Source organism: Chroicocephalus ridibundus, chromosome Z, assembly GCF_963924245.1.
Source record: "Chroicocephalus ridibundus chromosome Z, bChrRid1.1, whole genome shotgun sequence".
NCBI classification, from domain to species: domain Eukaryota; kingdom Metazoa; phylum Chordata; class Aves; order Charadriiformes; family Laridae; genus Chroicocephalus; species Chroicocephalus ridibundus.
Genome location: NC_086316.1, coordinates 70265153 through 70282072, shown reverse-complemented (window position 1 = coordinate 70282072; position 16920 = coordinate 70265153). Strand labels below are relative to the sequence as shown.

The following is a 16920-nucleotide window of genomic DNA, read 5'->3' as shown; positions in this document are numbered from 1 at the left end:
GCCATTAGTATCAATTCATTAATCTTTAGTGCAACTAATTCTGTCTTATCTGCCACTCTTACAGGAATTCCTTATAAACAGCTGACTGTAGGTGTCCCCAAGGAGATATTTGAGAATGAGAAGAGAGTGGCTCTATCACCGGCTGGAGTTCAAGCCTTGGTTAAACAAGGCTTCAATGTTGTGGTGGAATCTGGTGCTGGAGAAGCTTCCAAATTTTCTGATGACCATTACAGAGAAGTTGGAGCAAAGATCCAGGGGACCAAGGAAGTTCTGGCTTCTGATTTGATTGTCAAAGTAATTACTTTATTAATATATTTCCTATTACATTATTTTTGGAGAAACATATAGGTCAATGTTTTCTTATAGTCTGCTGGAAGTTCAATAAGTAAACTCTTTTAAATTAATATTTTCCATTCTAAGTTCTGATTCAATTTTAGTCTGTTTTGTTTTGTTTTTATATAGCTCAGGTGTGCACCTACAGTAATAAACTGGTAAATGTCAGCATTAAAAGACTGAGGATGATTTTTTACCAAATTTTTAACTGCCTTGGATGAGTTGTCTTTTCTAGAGTGAGGAGACTACTTCTGGACTCTAATCAGATGAGATCCCTGCTCTAATACAACTTTCTCTCCCAAATTACTAACATGCAACTCAGGTTGCTCTTTAGAGAGAGTTGTTTGGAATTTTGAAGGTGCAAGTTTCTAACTTTTCTCAATTAGACATCCAACAATTCCACAGCAGCAGTGTTTTCAAAAGTATTTGCAACTAAATGAGTTGTAGCTGATCTGGGAAGACTGCTAAAAGTGGAGTTGCTTGAGAGTTATTAGTTGTGCAGAGTCCCAAAGGAAAAAAGAAAAAGACCTTAAACTTGACATTGAGTCTTCCTTTAACTGTTCTATTTGAAGTTACCCTGTCAGGACTGAACATGGAATTTCTGTGAGCTAGTTTGTAAACAACCCTTTTAAGTAGGTTTCTTTTTGAAGAAAAGCAAGAAACTCAAAAAAAGTTAATACAGATCAAGATGAATATCTGCTTGACTTCATGCTTGAAACTCTGTGTATGTAACAGTGCATTGCAACCAGTGATTCTTACCCTGTAGAGCTTAATTGGCACACCTGTTCAGTAATAATTTTGCTTAAAAATGACAGGTTTTGGGGCAGCTCTCTGTTATAAAAGCCAGTAACTGCTGGTTAGAAGCTATGAGATATTCCTGAATGTGTGTGCTGACTATTACTGCCCTGTCACCAGTCCGCCTAGAGCTAATTCTAATATGTGAACTGCAGTTAAGAAGTGCAGTTACTCAGTTCAGTTGTGTAAACAGGCTTTGTTTTTTTTCCTTCCTGTGTACTTTGTGGGTGGGAATGGACAGACTGCATGCTGGGAGAAAGGAACTTGAATGTTCTGATTTATGTCCTCTGATTAATTTGGAAAATTCTTTTTTCAGGTGAGGGCTCCTATATATAATTCAGCTCTAGGTGTGCATGAGGCAGATCTTTTTAAGACGGCGGCTACCCTGATTAGTTTTATCTACCCAGCACAAAATCCAGACCTCCTGAAAAAACTTGCAGAGAAAAAAACAACAGTCTTGGCAATGGATCAGGTTCCACGGGTCACCATTGCTCAGGGATATGATGCACTTAGCTCCATGGCCAACATTGCTGGGTATGAATCGGTCTTCTTTTTTTCTTTTCTCTTTTTTTTTTTTTTTTTCCTCCCCAGCTTGAGTAAGTATAGCTGGATTAAAAGCTATGTGCTTTGATACTAGGTATATCCAAAGCAGTTCTGCATCTCTGTTTTCATACAGCTTTTTCCAGCAGGATGACACTGTTAGAAGTTTCAAACAACTTAAGTTTCTTATGGTGGGCTTTGCAGCAGATCAGAATGAGGCTCTAAAAAAAATAAATAAAGTTGAAGGCAGTTCTTCGAATTTCTGGACTGCTTTGTTGAGTGCCTTTTTGATTTGAATTAGATCAGAACAGTCTCAAAGATATCCTTAAGGCATCTTCAACACAGATTGTCCGTGATTGAGGTCTGATGTTGTTGGGAACTAATGCAACGAGCACTCAGTTGAGTGTAATTGCCGTGGCAGTTGTAAACAAAGCACAGACATCTTTGTGCTTTGTGACTGTTATTGTAGGTATTGGAGTGAATTAAAACATTGTCATCAAGCTGACTTCTGTTATTAGGTTCTTTATCACTTTCCATATTTTTTTTGACTTAGATGATATCTGTGAGGTGTAATAAGCCTTGGAGAAGGCTGTCAGATTTTGTGGACACCAGCAGTATACATCTGCATACACGTTTGGTTACTTCTCTGTATTTCCATTCTCTGATTTTATTAAAATACAGATATTTATAATGTATTTAAAGGTATAAAATCTACAAGCTGTATTCCAAATTAGAACTAATTTTATGGCATACAGACCTCCATATGTCTCTGCTAGAGATGGGAAAGAGAGTGGAACGGGACTGTTGAACCACAGCACTGTTAGTAAAAATGCAAGAAAATGTGCACTGTTGTTAAGAAAAGACATAATTACACATTAATCTGCATTTTCAGGTAGGTCTACTAATGTTAACTTGGGATCCAGCCACCCATTCTTGGATGGCTACAAAGCAGATGGGGCAAAAAAAGTAGCAAGGTTAAACTATTTGCCCTAAGCCATATAGCTCAGCAGAGTTAAGGTCAGAGTATCTTTTTTGAATGTGAGCTTGCTGTGTACGTGAGTTTACTGCAAAATCACTCTGGGTTTTACAATTGCTTGTTCATGTTTCCTTCCCTAACAAGCTTCAGGTTACAGCCTTTGAAGGTAGCTTCAAAGGCCACAGAGTTAACTTTTGGCAGGTTACGCATTTATTGTTCAGCTAAAATTGTACTTGAGAGTGAATAGTTGTGGACATTCAGTATATTAGAGTCTTAAAAATTCTGTTTGAAAATGCATTCCATGATTTTTTTAAAACAAAAAGCAAGAAATGAACAAAGACTATTAAACTTGTGCTCAATAGTAAAATATTAAACTTGCTTTATCCTACACGTGCTACTGTCACATATTCATCCTTTTGATTGCTATCATGAATGGAATTGTACTGAGCCTGGGAAAATACTGATATGTGTTCGTCCTTAATTGACAGTTACAAGGCTGTGGTACTGGCAGCAAATCACTTTGGTCGATTTTTCACGGGTCAGATCACAGCTGCTGGTAAAGTTCCTCCAGCAAAGGTATGTGCAGTTAAACAGATATTGTGGCAAAAGAATATGCGACTTCCTCATCGCAGCTAACCACTGCTGAAACTGTGTTAAAAGACTTTTTTCCTGCCTTAGGGCTAATACTAGAGAGTAGGAATCCCTGTAGTTACTCCCATACCAATTTTTGTTCACTACCTGTAGTGCTGGTTTTGTTTTTTTTTTTTTTTTTTAATAATAGGATAATTTGAGATTTATTTAAGTTTGCTTAGTTTTAAACATGAGACAAGCTAGATATGGATGGATTATTATTTTTTTTTTTTTCAAATGGGGAAAGACAAGGAAACAGTTAAGAAAAGTCATTCTGGTGCATTGAGGGCTGTGATGGAAAGGATTGCTTGATTTGAATTGCAAGTGGATTGGGTTGAAGAAAAATGAAAGTACAATTAAGGAAAGGGGGGAAAAAAAAGAGGATAAATTAAATTATGGAGAAAACCTGTATTTACATAAACTGTTAGCTACAGATGAGTTGGCTCTCAGATAAGTAAAGTTAGGAGTTACAGCTTTTAAACTGTTAGATTTATGGGGCAGCTTTACCAAAGTCAGTTTGGGTTTTGTGTCCTAAGGTAACTTGTTTAAATGGCTGGTTAATGAGGTGTAGAAAGCAATGCAATGCTGCTGCTTCTCTAAGCAGTTCTAGTTTTAGTTTATGCTCCAAGCATTGATGATGGTGTCATTCTAGGTCTTGATCATCGGAGGAGGAGTTGCTGGTCTGGCTTCTGCAGGAGCAGCTAAATCAATGGGTGCAGTCGTTCGTGGATTTGATACTAGGTAGGTATGTGAAAATGACAGTAGCAATCTGAAATTATTTTAAGATTAATTACTTTGCGGCTGTATTACAATGAAAGCACTTGTACTGCACTGAATCACAATTCCTTTCCTACTGTTTTTCTTCTGTCATTATTCCTCCATTTTTTTTATACCTCAAAACAACCAAACCATCCAAGGAGTCCTTCTCTATTAAATCACTCAGAACTATATGAACAAAAAACCATTTCTTTATGAAAATGAGAAAGTTAGGGCTTTTATCCAGAGTTTCATGTCTCTGTTCTTCTTGGAGACACAGGGAAAATAATCCTTATGCCCTCATTTATAGCTTGCTTTGACCCAGGTTCATAGCTGCATGCTCTCATTCACCTCTACTTTCTTCATCCCAGAGGGGCCACCTAGGACATCTTTGGAGAGACTCTTCTCTCAATGTGCTGAAAAAGAGAAAGAGATCAAGTTATTTTACTTACAAATCTCAAGATGAAAGAACAGAAACTGCAGCTGAAGCTGCTTTAAATTCTTCTTTCCTTGGGTTTCTTCTTTATGTCAGGAAGGATTATTGTGCTCCACAGCTATTTGTTAGAACAGTAGACTGGGAAAATTACAGAGCATGTTTTTCTTCTTACAGCTACAGGGACTGCAAACTTGATTAATTTTTTTTCTACGAAATGGCCTTACATTGAATTTATATGAGCTTAATACTGTATTTGCATTAAAATTACTTATACTTGTTTGTTTGTATGCAGAGATGGCATCTAGTGCTACTTAGGTATATGTAATATGAGAGAATAAAAATGAATATATCTCCAGATTTATGATGTGCAATATGAAAAAACCTTTGCTCTGGTTTGTTAGAAAATCTGCATATCCCTTAAAACAAACTGGAAAGTGTTTATTTTCTTTAAAAGCATGATTAAAATCTGTCTAAAACTTTTCAGATTTGTTTAATTCTCTTCTTTCAGCATCATGTATACTTTTATCTTGGTGTGCAAGGATGTTTGTGTTAAATCCTCTGCATGTTGTGAATGTGTTGCACCTAACACTGCAGTTTAGTCTCATTTATTTACTGTGATACCATGTGATGTAAAATAAATCACAGATTTACAGGGTAACTGTAAAAAAACCAAAACCAACCAACCAACCACCACCTCTAGTTCCCCCTGCTCCCCTTCTTCCCCCCAGTTTTCCCTGTGAAAATAAGACTTGCTGGTATTTTCCATCTCGCAGATTAAAGTCAGGGTCATGAGTTGTGTATTTATCACCTATTTTAGGCATGTAAATTTGAGCTGTAGATTTACCTAGTCATGACAAGAGAAATGGGTGAGTAGAGTTAGTCAACAGTTAAGCTCCCAGCTTTGAGAGTTTTCTTGGAGCAGCTCTGCTAACTATACAGGAAGCAGTAGGCTGCCTTTGTTCCTTATCCAAATATCTTCATTAGAGATGTAAAATTAGTGATGCAATTAACTTTTTTCACTGAATACAGAAAGTTGATGACTTTAGTTATGGTCTCCTTAATCCTAGAATAAATTATAGATCTCTTACCTGAAGAAGACTACTACTAAAAAAACATAAGAGTCATGGTGGGTTTTTAAAACAGTGGTTGTTCCCTGATTTTGTTTTCCTAGAGCTGCAGCTCTGGAACAGTTCAAGTCTCTTGGTGCTGAGCCTTTGGAAGTAGACATAAAGGAATCTGGAGAGGGGCAAGGTGGTTATGCTAAGGAAATGTCCAAAGAATTTATTGAGGCTGAAATGAAACTCTTTGCCAAACAGTGCCAAGATGTTGATATTATCATCACTACAGCACTTATTCCAGGTATGTTTTATGTACAAGATGCTAATTTTCATTCTTCTTGTAGAAGTTGGCATGTTTTGGAGCTGTGACTGCAGTGAAAACAGGTGTTCATGAATTATGTCTGTGTGAGCATGTATCTTTTCCCGTCCCTGATAAATGCCTGGTTTTAAAGTAGGTGCCTTTTTTTTACAACTTTTGTTCTCACAAATAGCAGTCTTTGACTCAATATCATCATGTTTTCTTATTAAATAAGGAGTAGAGAGTAATAAAGTATGCATATTTATTGCATCACTGCACTGAAATCCAGTGGAAACAGTACGGTATTTTGTAATTCAAACGTAGTGAGGTAGAGGTTAGGTTTTAGTGCTCTATTGCACAACATCTGTTTTTTAATAACTTATGATGTGACATTTCTTTTTTTTTTTTTTTTTGGTTGTGACTTGAATTGTAAGATTGGATGTGATCTGTTTACTGAGGACAAAATTGGATTTGCCAGCGTCTTTGGTAGACTGCCCATGTACACCTTTTTTATATGCTTGGGAGCAAGATGTTCTACCATCTCTTCTCTCTGCCTGTATAAACAAACCTTCTGTGTCATTTCATCCTAGGTACCAATTGCTTGAAAATTTTACTTAGAAAAATAAGGTTGAGAGAGAGAAAGGGAGAACTCATCTGCTGAGCTGTACAGATTAAAGGTTTATTTCATGTTTAACATAATATGCCTTGTCTTGTTAGGCAAAAAAGCTCCCATCTTGATTAAGAAAGATATGATTGAATCAATGAAGGAAGGTTCAGTTGTTGTGGATTTAGCTGCAGAAGCAGGAGGAAACATTGAGACTACAAAGCCTGGAGAAATGTATGTTCATAAGGTGAGCATTTTAGTCTGCAGATCTTTCTCAGTTTGCATGATTTCACATCATGTTTTGTAAACTGTATGCTGAAAATGAATAGCTAATTTTGCTATTTGGGCTTGAGCAATCCTTTACATTTATATTTGGTCACTAGTTATCTCTATGTATAACAATTTGAAGAATTTTAAAGAAACAAATACCTTTATATAGTGCTAATTTGGTTCTTAAGGTAAGGGTCAGATTCTGTCAGTGTTCACAATGCAAAGCCTCTGCCTTAGCTCAGTGTAATTTCAGCATCAGGAGGGTGTTGTCTTTGTATGTCTTTAGCTTTGCCAACATGACTCTGTTTGCCCTAACGTATCCAAACCACTTGTAACCCAAACTAGGAGTAGCATGAATTGCTTCATTAAACTAGGCAATTTTGCTTTGGACTGACCTAACTATTTTGGTTTTGCTCCAGTGTTCGTCGTCTTGGTTGAGAGCTCGTTTTCTGCTTTTTGGGGTTTATTTTTGGTACTTTTGAGAAATACGCTAGCAGTTACAGAAATCTGCGTGATGAGATTTGAAGTAGCAGATTTCCAAGATTGTTATTTGGTAATGTAAGGACATAACGCTGTTAATATGCTGCTCTAGCAAAGCCGGTAGGACGTACTGCTGCCATGGCTGTCATTCATATCAGCAGGGCTGTGTGTGTATGTATCATGAGTCACGCATTCTATTTGGTTTTGTGGTTTTCTTTTGATGTCATCCCTTAAAACCTGAAATTAAGAGTGTGTAGAACAGAAGTAAGCAGATACTTGCATGAAGAGTTCATATGGAGCGCTTTTAGTCAGGGGAGTATTACCCCTGGATATAGTGTACTGGCACTGAGCTGCAGAAAAGAGCAGCAGTGCAGAACTATTAGCACTGTGCTGAAGCGTTGCATTAAGAAACCAGAGTTCCTAGAAGCATGCATAAGTCTTGGCTGTAAGTTGCGGGAGCAGTTTTTTAACACGAATCTCCTTGAACGTGAAGAGTGTGTGCCAGCCTCAGCTACCCATACCTTCCAAGAGATCAAGAGTCTGATTGCCAGGTATACTCACATTTGTTCTTTAAACAGTGTGGATGTATTATGTTACATCTTTATGTAAATGTGAGCCTGGGTATATTACTTGCACAGCTAGCTAGCTCTGAGGAAGCTCCTTTCACTCCTCTGTCGTAGAGAAAGTTGCCTCCAGTGCATGCCCTCCAGAAGGACTGAGAAGATGCCAAGCATTGGGCAGGATAATCTGTTACCTGGTTACTTTAAGATGCTAAGTTCTGAGAGAATGGTAGGATTTGGAAAGGACAAGCTCTTGCACCAATACATCTTCCTCTTTGTGTAGGCTTGTTCCTAAGTAGCATTTAAGGTGTTGGGTTTAGTCATGTTGAATTCTGTAACTGTTGTGAGTAATCCACCCCAAATTAGTAATATTGGAGCTGCAGGTAGCAGTTTTAGCTGGGGATTAAAAACTGAAATAAGTGAAACAGTTTGGATATATGTTTCCAGAAGGATGTATTGGAAGAAATGCTGCTTCTTCAGAGGCTGAATTAATCCTTGGTATTTTACTTTAATTTTTTTCAGGGTGTTACACACATTGGCTACACAGATCTGCCTAGTAGAATGGCTACTCAGGCCAGTACTCTGTATTCCAATAATATTATCAAACTCCTAAAGGCTATTAGTCCTGACAAAGAGAACTTCTACTTTGATCCAAAAGATGAATTTGATTATGGGACTCTGGATCATGTTGTTAGAGGAACTGTAGTAATGAAGGTAAGTCAGAAATATTCTCTTAATTTGTGAGTACCTAGTTCTGCATTTATCAGTGTTGTCTTTTTAAAATGCATTCAAATATACTGCATGCCAATAGACTTCAGATGTAGCTCGATGGACAGTGTGGGCAACCGTGTTTATATTCAGCTGAATAGTCCTGTCCCTTTTTGTGAAGGGAGACCTCTTCGCTTTTGTCGTCTTGTCATAGTTAAACAAATACCTAATGTCTACTATTGAAAAATAGGAAAAAGATTAAATTTGCATGTTGTATTCATGTGATAAAAGCATAGTTATGTTTCAAACATGTTTTAAATTACTACAGGACCAGAAAAACATTCTTCCTTTTTTTTTTTCTTTAATAAATACATGTTTTTCCTTTATATAAGAGTAACTTCAGAAAAAACTGGTGTAACTAAAATATGCAGGATACTTTAAGCTCTATTAGGAAATAATAGAATTAACTTAGGGCCTGGCCAGTATGGGCTCTCCTCCTGCAACTATTAAGAAATAATAATTTGCAGTTCAGGTAACAAGTGTTAATTTCTGTTGATTTTTGCTGCGCAATATTGCTGACATTTTGTAATGCTTATGATATCTTCTCTGGAGGAGGCTTGTATTGACTTCATCTCTCCCAGACCACTAAAATGGTGTGTACAGCTCAGGTCTGACAGCTCTGTCACTAATGCCACCAGAGGCCTGAAGAACAGCAACAAATGTGAAACATCTCTCTTGGTACCTAGCTGAGGTCTGTGCAGGCTCTGATTACAGTTCAGATCTGTAGCAGATTTTGCTCTTTCCAAGACCCCATTTTAGTTTGCATAAATGATTTCCATTTAAGAAACTTTACCCTTTATTTTGGTTCCTGCTTTCAAGCCTTGTGCTATGTTTCCACCGGATGCTCTTGGACACTGATAGTAAATCCAGTCTGAAAAATGCGTAAACCAGTATGATTAATTTGTTGAGGCTGTACTGATCATCCATCCTTGCGAACTTCTGCTGATGCGGAAAAGGAGGATGTTCCTGTGGCATGGCTGTAGGATGTTAAGACTTATCTGAGTTGCAGGATTGAGAAGAGTAGGCTCCTCTAACTGTAAATTATCTGCCATGTTAGTGATAACTGTAAATATTTCTTGTCAGGATGGCAAGGTGATTTTCCCAGCACCTCCACCAAATAACATTCCTCAAGGACCCCCTGCGAAGCAGAAGACTGTAGCAGAGCTGGAAGCGGAAAAAGCAGCTACTATTACACCTTTTAGAAAAACTATGACTAGTGCATCTATATACACAGCAGGTAGGCAACTTCTGGAGTTGGAGAATCAGTGTAGAGTGCTCCTTATTTGGCTAATACTTTTAAGTGACTCCTCATCTCACTCATTCAGTTTAATAACTAGTCGGGAGAGCAGCTGATTGACTGGTGTATCCTAGTGCAAAATCAGTGTAGTGTAATAGTTGCTTTTGAGATGGAAAATAAAATTTTAGAAATTTAACCAAAAGTATTACCATTTCAAACAGTGCTGATTCATGTTGTGTGGATGCATGTGTTTTTGGCTTTATTTAAGTATCAGTAAAATACTTAAAATTCTGAAGCACTCCTGCTAGGTATTGTGCCCGTACTGTGCAGCAGAATCAATTCAATGCCATTGTCTTCTTCAAACTTTAATGTATCGTATGAGACTTAAATGCCCACAATCTGCTGAAGTACTGAGAATGGGACGTTTGCCTTGGCAAATAAATATTGGCTCTTCTTGCCACTTGGTATTCTGTGTGCATTAGAACTTGTGCATGAGGCAATTAGTGTATTGAGTATTCTTATTTTTAACCTTTCTTCTTGATATGCATGCTTTGTCTTCCAAGTAGTATCTCAACTTGATTGTGACTCTTTTACATTTTTGTTACAGAAAAGAAGAGTGACAGAATTCAGTGTTGGTATAGAAACCTACCTATGCTGCTTCGTGTGCATGCATAACAAAGATGTGTATATTATGTTTTTATTTTCTATTGTAAAAGAAACACTAGTACTGAAAGAGTCTTGTAGTTGACAAAGATGATCCATCTCATCTTGAAAGAAGTCCATGCACAAAACTCCATTTTGCTTTTAGCTCAATACTGGACTCCAAGTACACAGTTTAAATGTAAGAAACCATTGAAAAGTTATAGAAAAGTTTTGCTGTGCTTTTCTTCTAGGCTTATCCAGCATGTTAGGACTGGGCATTGTAGCTCCTAATACGGCTTTCACGCAAATGGTGACAACATTTGGCCTAGCTGGAATAGTGGGCTACCATACAGTGTGGGGTGTCACTCCTGCTCTTCACTCTCCACTCATGTCAGTGACTAATGCTATCTCAGGTAAGTAACTGTCACACAACTGCTTATTTCCTATTTGAAGTATCCTTTTGCTCAAACTTTAGAGAGAAGTCTGATGATCAAACTTTAGAGAGAAGTCTGCTGATGCACCTTTTAAAATGCCAAAGAACCCAGTACTACTTTGCATGTCTGAGTGTACTTCCATAAATAGCAGGGACATCTGAAACATACTCTTTCTGACAGTATGTTTTCTAGAAAGAAGGGCAAATGTAATGCTGTGTATTTTTAATTTTTCACTCTAAACCTGTTTGTTTTAAAGTTTGTTTTACTTGGAGTGCTGCAGTCTCTCCTTTCACAGAACACATCTTTCCTTCCATCTCTCCAAAATGTTGCCCTGAAAATAACTTGTCTTTCATATTTTCCGCAGTCTTGTTTTTCCTCTCCTCAAACTATGTGTTTTGAGAGAGAGGAAAAACATTCCTAAGTGACCCATAAGGTTCCTAAGTCTAGAAATATGTAAGATTTTATATACCTCTGTGTGTATATATGTGCCAGGTCATGAGACCTATCTACTTTGGCTATTAAAAGCAGAGGTTCTTTTATTGAACGAGTACTTGGAGGCTCACTCAGTGCTTGAGGCACTGTACTTCAAAACTATATTCATATACTATTTTTTTTTCTTTTGAAACATGTTTATGTTGCTGAAAAACACCATGGTAGCCTTTGTTTAAATAGTAATGTGTAGAGTGTGGGTCAAAATTTGTGTTGACCGGTAGCTGTTTGACTTCTGAAAGGAAACGTTCTATAGGTATAGAGCCTTTTAAGGTTCAGTAACACTTTTTTCCCTTTCACATAGGGCTAACTGCAGTTGGTGGGCTGGTATTGATGGGAGGAAACTATCTCCCTGAAAACACTTCTCAAACTCTAGCAGTGCTTTCAGCCTTTATCTCTTCAGTCAATATTGCAGGTATGAATGTTACGCTTTCTTCTGAGGGTAACTTTAAAGCAATTGTGTAATTCTTTTTTTTCTGACAGCTCTTTAATTGTACAGATTCCAGAAATGCTGTTTTGGGAATTTGATCTGAGAGCATACATCAACAAAGAACACCCTCTCAAACGCACAATTTTCATATTATTTATTATACCTGGTTTGCACACCTTGTGGTGTGACCTTTTTTTAGGGAAGCATTTAAATATGCGTTTTTCTTTTCCAGTGTCCTTTGGGTGATGATTATATAAAATATTTTTTTCTGTATATCCCAAAATGGTACTGCGTTTGTCTTTGCTTGCTTGAGCTTCAGAAGTCCCAGCTTTGAAAATAAAAAAGATAAGAAATTGAGCAATATGACTTATAAATACTGTTTTTTGCTAGACTAGACAGAGAAAGGGACACAGTCATACACTAAGCTGTATCTTGCAGTTGTTGTAGAGTATGGAGTTAGAACAAGTCCTCCAGGCTTTCCAGCTGCTCGTTTTATGAATTTCCTGTAAAGGTTAAAAACGACAACAGGATCTCACCCTGATTACACCTTTGTTGCCTGGTGGTTTTCCAGATTACTAGCTTTTCAAAGGCTTTATTGGTGTCAGTTGCTAACTTTTTGTGGTAATATGATTTAATGAAGTACTTCTCTTATAGCTTGGCATATGCTTAGCTTCAGTTTTTATTTTTGTAAAATTGTTCCTTTTCTTTGGCCAGGTGGGTTTCTAGTTACACAGAGAATGCTGGATATGTTCAAGCGTCCCACAGATCCCCCTGAGTACAACTACTTGTACCTACTTCCTGGTGGTGTCTTTGTAGGAGGCTATGCAGCTGCTCTCAACGGTGGCTATAATATTGAACAGGTAAGAAGATAACTTTGTGGCTCTTACCCCACTGTTCACAGCATGATACGCTTCTTCACTGCTTACACTGTTGAGGAATAAATAGCAAATTAGCCATGGTCTTGTAATCAGATACCTATTCCCACAAGGTCAGTCTGAAGTTGATTAACTTTAAGCTTGCAATCATACCCCAAGTGCTGAATCTGTAAGCTTTTAAAAGCTTTGTGTTTGGTTTTTTTGATTTTTTTTTTTTTTGTTTTTTTTTTTCCCTGTAGAGCAGCGGGTAGTTTGTTATTAATTGCACAGTTTTCCTAAATTACAGTTTAAATATTAGAGTAACTGCAGAAATCAGTCTTTGGTTTAAATGTTTCTGAAAAGTCAACTTTGCGTGACAATTGAAGTAAGTATGACATCTGGATAGGATGAGATTTTAGCACAGAGGGATGTACAGGGATTGTACCTATAGTACCTTTCGTGGTAAACTTTTTTGTTTGCATTTGATTAATAGTAAGAAAAATCAATCTGTATTGCCTTCTATGTTTGGAAAAAGTGAATCCGAACATACCTTTATGCCAGGAACTTGTAATATATTTGAGTTTTTTCAGTTATCTAGACACGTACAGCTCAGTTCATTTATTCATATAAGTTTTTTTTTTATACTTTTTGAATTTAGGTGTGCCATAAGAAAATTCCAAAACTATTCCTATAACAAACAGGACAGTTTAGCTTTGCGTTTGTGCTAAAGAAAAATTTGCTTCTGAACTGATCAGGAAAGTTGACTTGACTCAAGTTCAGTATTCACGGTGCAGATAAACCAAGGTCATAGTGCGGGGATAAAGTTTTAATAGATAACTGCATTTTAATTGTCCAAAATGACATCCTCTACAGGAGTTTCTCACAGTCAAGAGTTCTAGCTTCGGTTAAAAACTGAAATTAATGTGTCTTAAAGAATGTGTCTTACACACATTCTGGAGAAATTAGCCCTTTAGTGTAATAATCAGAAAAATTCTTACAATGAGTATGCAATTTGTCTCTACTTCACGTATGCGTATTGACATTTTTCTTTTTTTAAAGATGATGTATCTGGGCTCAGGCTTATGCTGTGTTGGTGCCCTGGCTGGTCTGTCCACACAAGGAACAGCTCGTCTTGGAAATGCTTTGGGTATGATTGGTGTTGCAGGAGGTTTAGCAGCAACTCTTGGAGGCCTTAAACCCTCACCTGAATTGTTGGCGCAGATGTCAGGTGCAATGGCACTTGGTGGTACCATAGGTATGTGTATGATACTATAAACTAACAATATATGCTGTGTACATGCATTTATGCAAGCTGCATATATATAAGGTACTGTATGGCTCACAGGTGAATTGACTGAATTACAGTTAAGGCTTGTGGATGCTATTTTGCAAATATGCAAACAAAGAATCGTAAGTCCCAGAGCTTCTATTAATGCATCAAGACGTGGTAAAGAATGGGGAGACTGGTGGAAAAGCAGGAGTACATCATCTCTGTTAGGGAGACTGGGTATGGAGAAGTGAATGAACTTGCCCAACTCCATACTTCTGTTCAGTTCCTGACTGAATGCTGCCAAATTCTTTTTTTCACACTGGGCTTTCTTCACAGAAAATGTTGAATTTCTCATATATATAGTGAAGTTTCTAAGAACATGATACGCTTTAATCTTCTCCCTAGTTTCTGTGATAGCCTCATTGCACAAAATACACATATGCAGCTTTCAGTTAAATGCTATAGCAATTTCTAGCGTAGAACAAATTTTTCCTTTGGAGCAGGCATGCGTGTGCATGTGTTCATTGCACAGTGAATTGTGATACATTAATTTCTAGCTGCGCAGGTTGGTTGTGTTTTGTAAGACTTCCCTTCTGTCTTCAACTCTCAATAGGTTTGACAATTGCTAAACGCATCCAGATTACAGATCTGCCTCAGCTAGTGGCTGCTTTTCATAGTCTGGTTGGTTTGGCTGCTGTGCTCACCTGTGTAGCAGAATACATGATTGAATATCCTCACTTCGCTACTGATCCAGCTGCAAACCTCACCAAGATTGTGGCGTACCTTGGCACATACATTGGTGGAGTGACTTTCAGTGGCTCTCTCGTTGCTTATGGAAAACTGCAAGGTGAGACCTTCCATTCAGAATTAAGTATTTGTTAAAGGCTTTTTACCCCCAGGGTTTAGCTTGGCCTTTAGACTGGTGTAATTAGAAAGAAACCTTGTATTTTGCATCAGGTAAAAGTTTATGTATTTAATTGTTATGAATGTACTTTTTAATTCTATTTAATTTGTGTACAACTTTAGTTATGAAAGGTTTGTCTTCAGTGCTTGGACATACCACTGCTATTAATTACCAAGTCATGTAAGCTTCCCTCAGTTCATCTTGTCTGGAAGTAAGTGTTGCTTTATTGTTGTTAAGACACTACCTGACACTGCTTCTCTAGTTGATTTTTATTGAACTTTTTTGATCACAACTTTGTATTCCTGAGTAGACATTTTAATTGGAACCCAGGTGTTGCTGGAATCAGGGAGCACTGCTAATATTTGTGGGATTTTGTTATTAGCATTGCAGGCTTCATTTAGGTAGGTAGGTTGCAGTATTGGTTGAGACTGCCTCACTTTTAACCATTCGGTTCGCTCTCTTTACCTACTGTGCAAACTCCATGCTCCATACCTCTTACTGCTTCGGTAGATATGCATTCTAAATTAAATACTCACTAATTCCTGATTCTCATGCACCTGAAGGTTTCTTTATTGCATTTATTTTTGGTTTTGTAAGCACACAGTTTTTGAGAGATTGAGATTATACCTGTACTAAGAAGTTCCGTTTAAGAGCTTCCTATTACTAATCCTGTTATTAGGTTTGCAGTAGTTGTTTGGGAAACATCTGTTTGCTTTCTTCAGTGTTTATGAGACCAGCAATTGAAGGAGGAAGCATGACATGGATGGAAAGCTGTCTTCTCTAATAATCTTTTGAAGGATTTGTCAGTAGTATGTATTTCTGCTAAGTGGTTACTGATTTATTTCTTCTTGGTTATTTTTTTTGCTGTTCTCCATCTTCCCCCCTCCACCCCTTTTAGTGATTTGTACGCATGTCCCCAGTGAACTTCACTGTCTGTTTCAGCCCACTGTACTGTTTTTGCTTATCTCCCCCCCTGCCCCCAGCCTTGCATTTTCTTATCAGCACAATAATAATAAGCTTGTATGTACTATTGAAGTAGAGGTAGGACTCCTAGTCCTGAGACTGGCAGTTCATTCTTTCCCTCGAATTTACCTAAATTTAAATGAGACACTCAGCAAGTAGCTACTTACACTGAAAGTAACAGATACACTTTTGTTATTTTTACTCTTTGCTGTGTTGTTTGCGGGGGAAAAAAAAAGCCCATGGTGAAAATAAATATGTAGTTGTCTTTTTAAACTGAATCACACAAATACTGAACCCTTTTTCACGTCAAGTCTCCGCCAATGTGGGAAGCTGTGGGGAGTCTGTGTGACTCAGGATACTGGTGAAATTAAAGCATTTGAAAGCAGGTGTGTTTTATCTTTGGGGTTATCTGCGTAGTCATATTTTTCTAAGCACACAGCTTTTGAGAGACAGAATAATACCTGTACTAAGAAGTTCAGCTAAAAGCTTCCTGTAACAGAGCTTCATACACAACATGCAAAGAATTGGGGACAGAATAAAAGTACGTTTTAAAAAAAAAAAAGACTTTTCAGGAGGAGAAGAGATTTTTGTTATTGTTCTGAAGCACTTCAGTGAGATTAGGCAGTAAAACGAGTTTAAACAGGAGTATTTGAGAATCTAGACTAACTGTGAATGTCTTGCACTACTGAGTCAGCACAAGGTCTCAGCTTCCACTAACTTATTTTATTTTCTGCCCCTCCCTTTTTCTTTTTTAATTCTTCTTTTGCTGAGGTATTCAGTCTTCTCTGAGGCAAGAGGCAGGCTTTCCTGTATGTATGTATCAATCTCTGAATACGCATTTGATTGCAGGTATCCTGAATTCCGCACCCCTGCTCTTGCCTGGTCGACATGCGTTGAATGCAGGTTTGCTGGCTGCCAGCATTGGTGGGATGGTTCCGTACATGATTGATCCTAGTTACACTACGGGAATTACTTGCTTAGGTTCTGTGTCAGCTCTCTCAGCCATAATGGTGAGTTGGGGAATTGTAGGAGGTGAAAAAAATGAAACAAGCAGTTTGTTCTTCAGCTTTGCACGTTTCCTCTAAATGATTGTATTTTAGCACCCTGAGCCATGATTGTCACAATACTTGAATGCTCCCTTGCAGTAGCAAGTAACAGCTGACTTTCCTAAACCTAGCTGTAAACCAGAACTG

At 37.7% G+C, this 16920-nt stretch overlaps 1 protein-coding gene across 2 annotated transcripts in view; it reads left to right on the top strand.

Annotated features, from left to right (window-relative positions):
• Positions 1-16920, top strand: part of NNT (nicotinamide nucleotide transhydrogenase) — a 46224-nt gene that overhangs the window by 7537 nt on the left and 21767 nt on the right. For both annotated transcript variants that reach the window (XM_063320513.1, XM_063320514.1), the window contains exons 3-16: positions 65-294; positions 1445-1662; positions 3133-3220; positions 3927-4015; positions 5638-5825; positions 6540-6673; positions 8259-8450; positions 9588-9741; positions 10635-10796; positions 11611-11721; positions 12451-12596; positions 13650-13845; positions 14474-14707; positions 16577-16737. In XM_063320513.1, the coding sequence (XP_063176583.1) occupies positions 65-294; positions 1445-1662; positions 3133-3220; positions 3927-4015; positions 5638-5825; positions 6540-6673; positions 8259-8450; positions 9588-9741; positions 10635-10796; positions 11611-11721; positions 12451-12596; positions 13650-13845; positions 14474-14707; positions 16577-16737 (2303 nt within the window). The remainder of the gene's footprint in view (positions 1-64; positions 295-1444; positions 1663-3132; positions 3221-3926; positions 4016-5637; positions 5826-6539; positions 6674-8258; positions 8451-9587; positions 9742-10634; positions 10797-11610; positions 11722-12450; positions 12597-13649; positions 13846-14473; positions 14708-16576; positions 16738-16920) is intronic.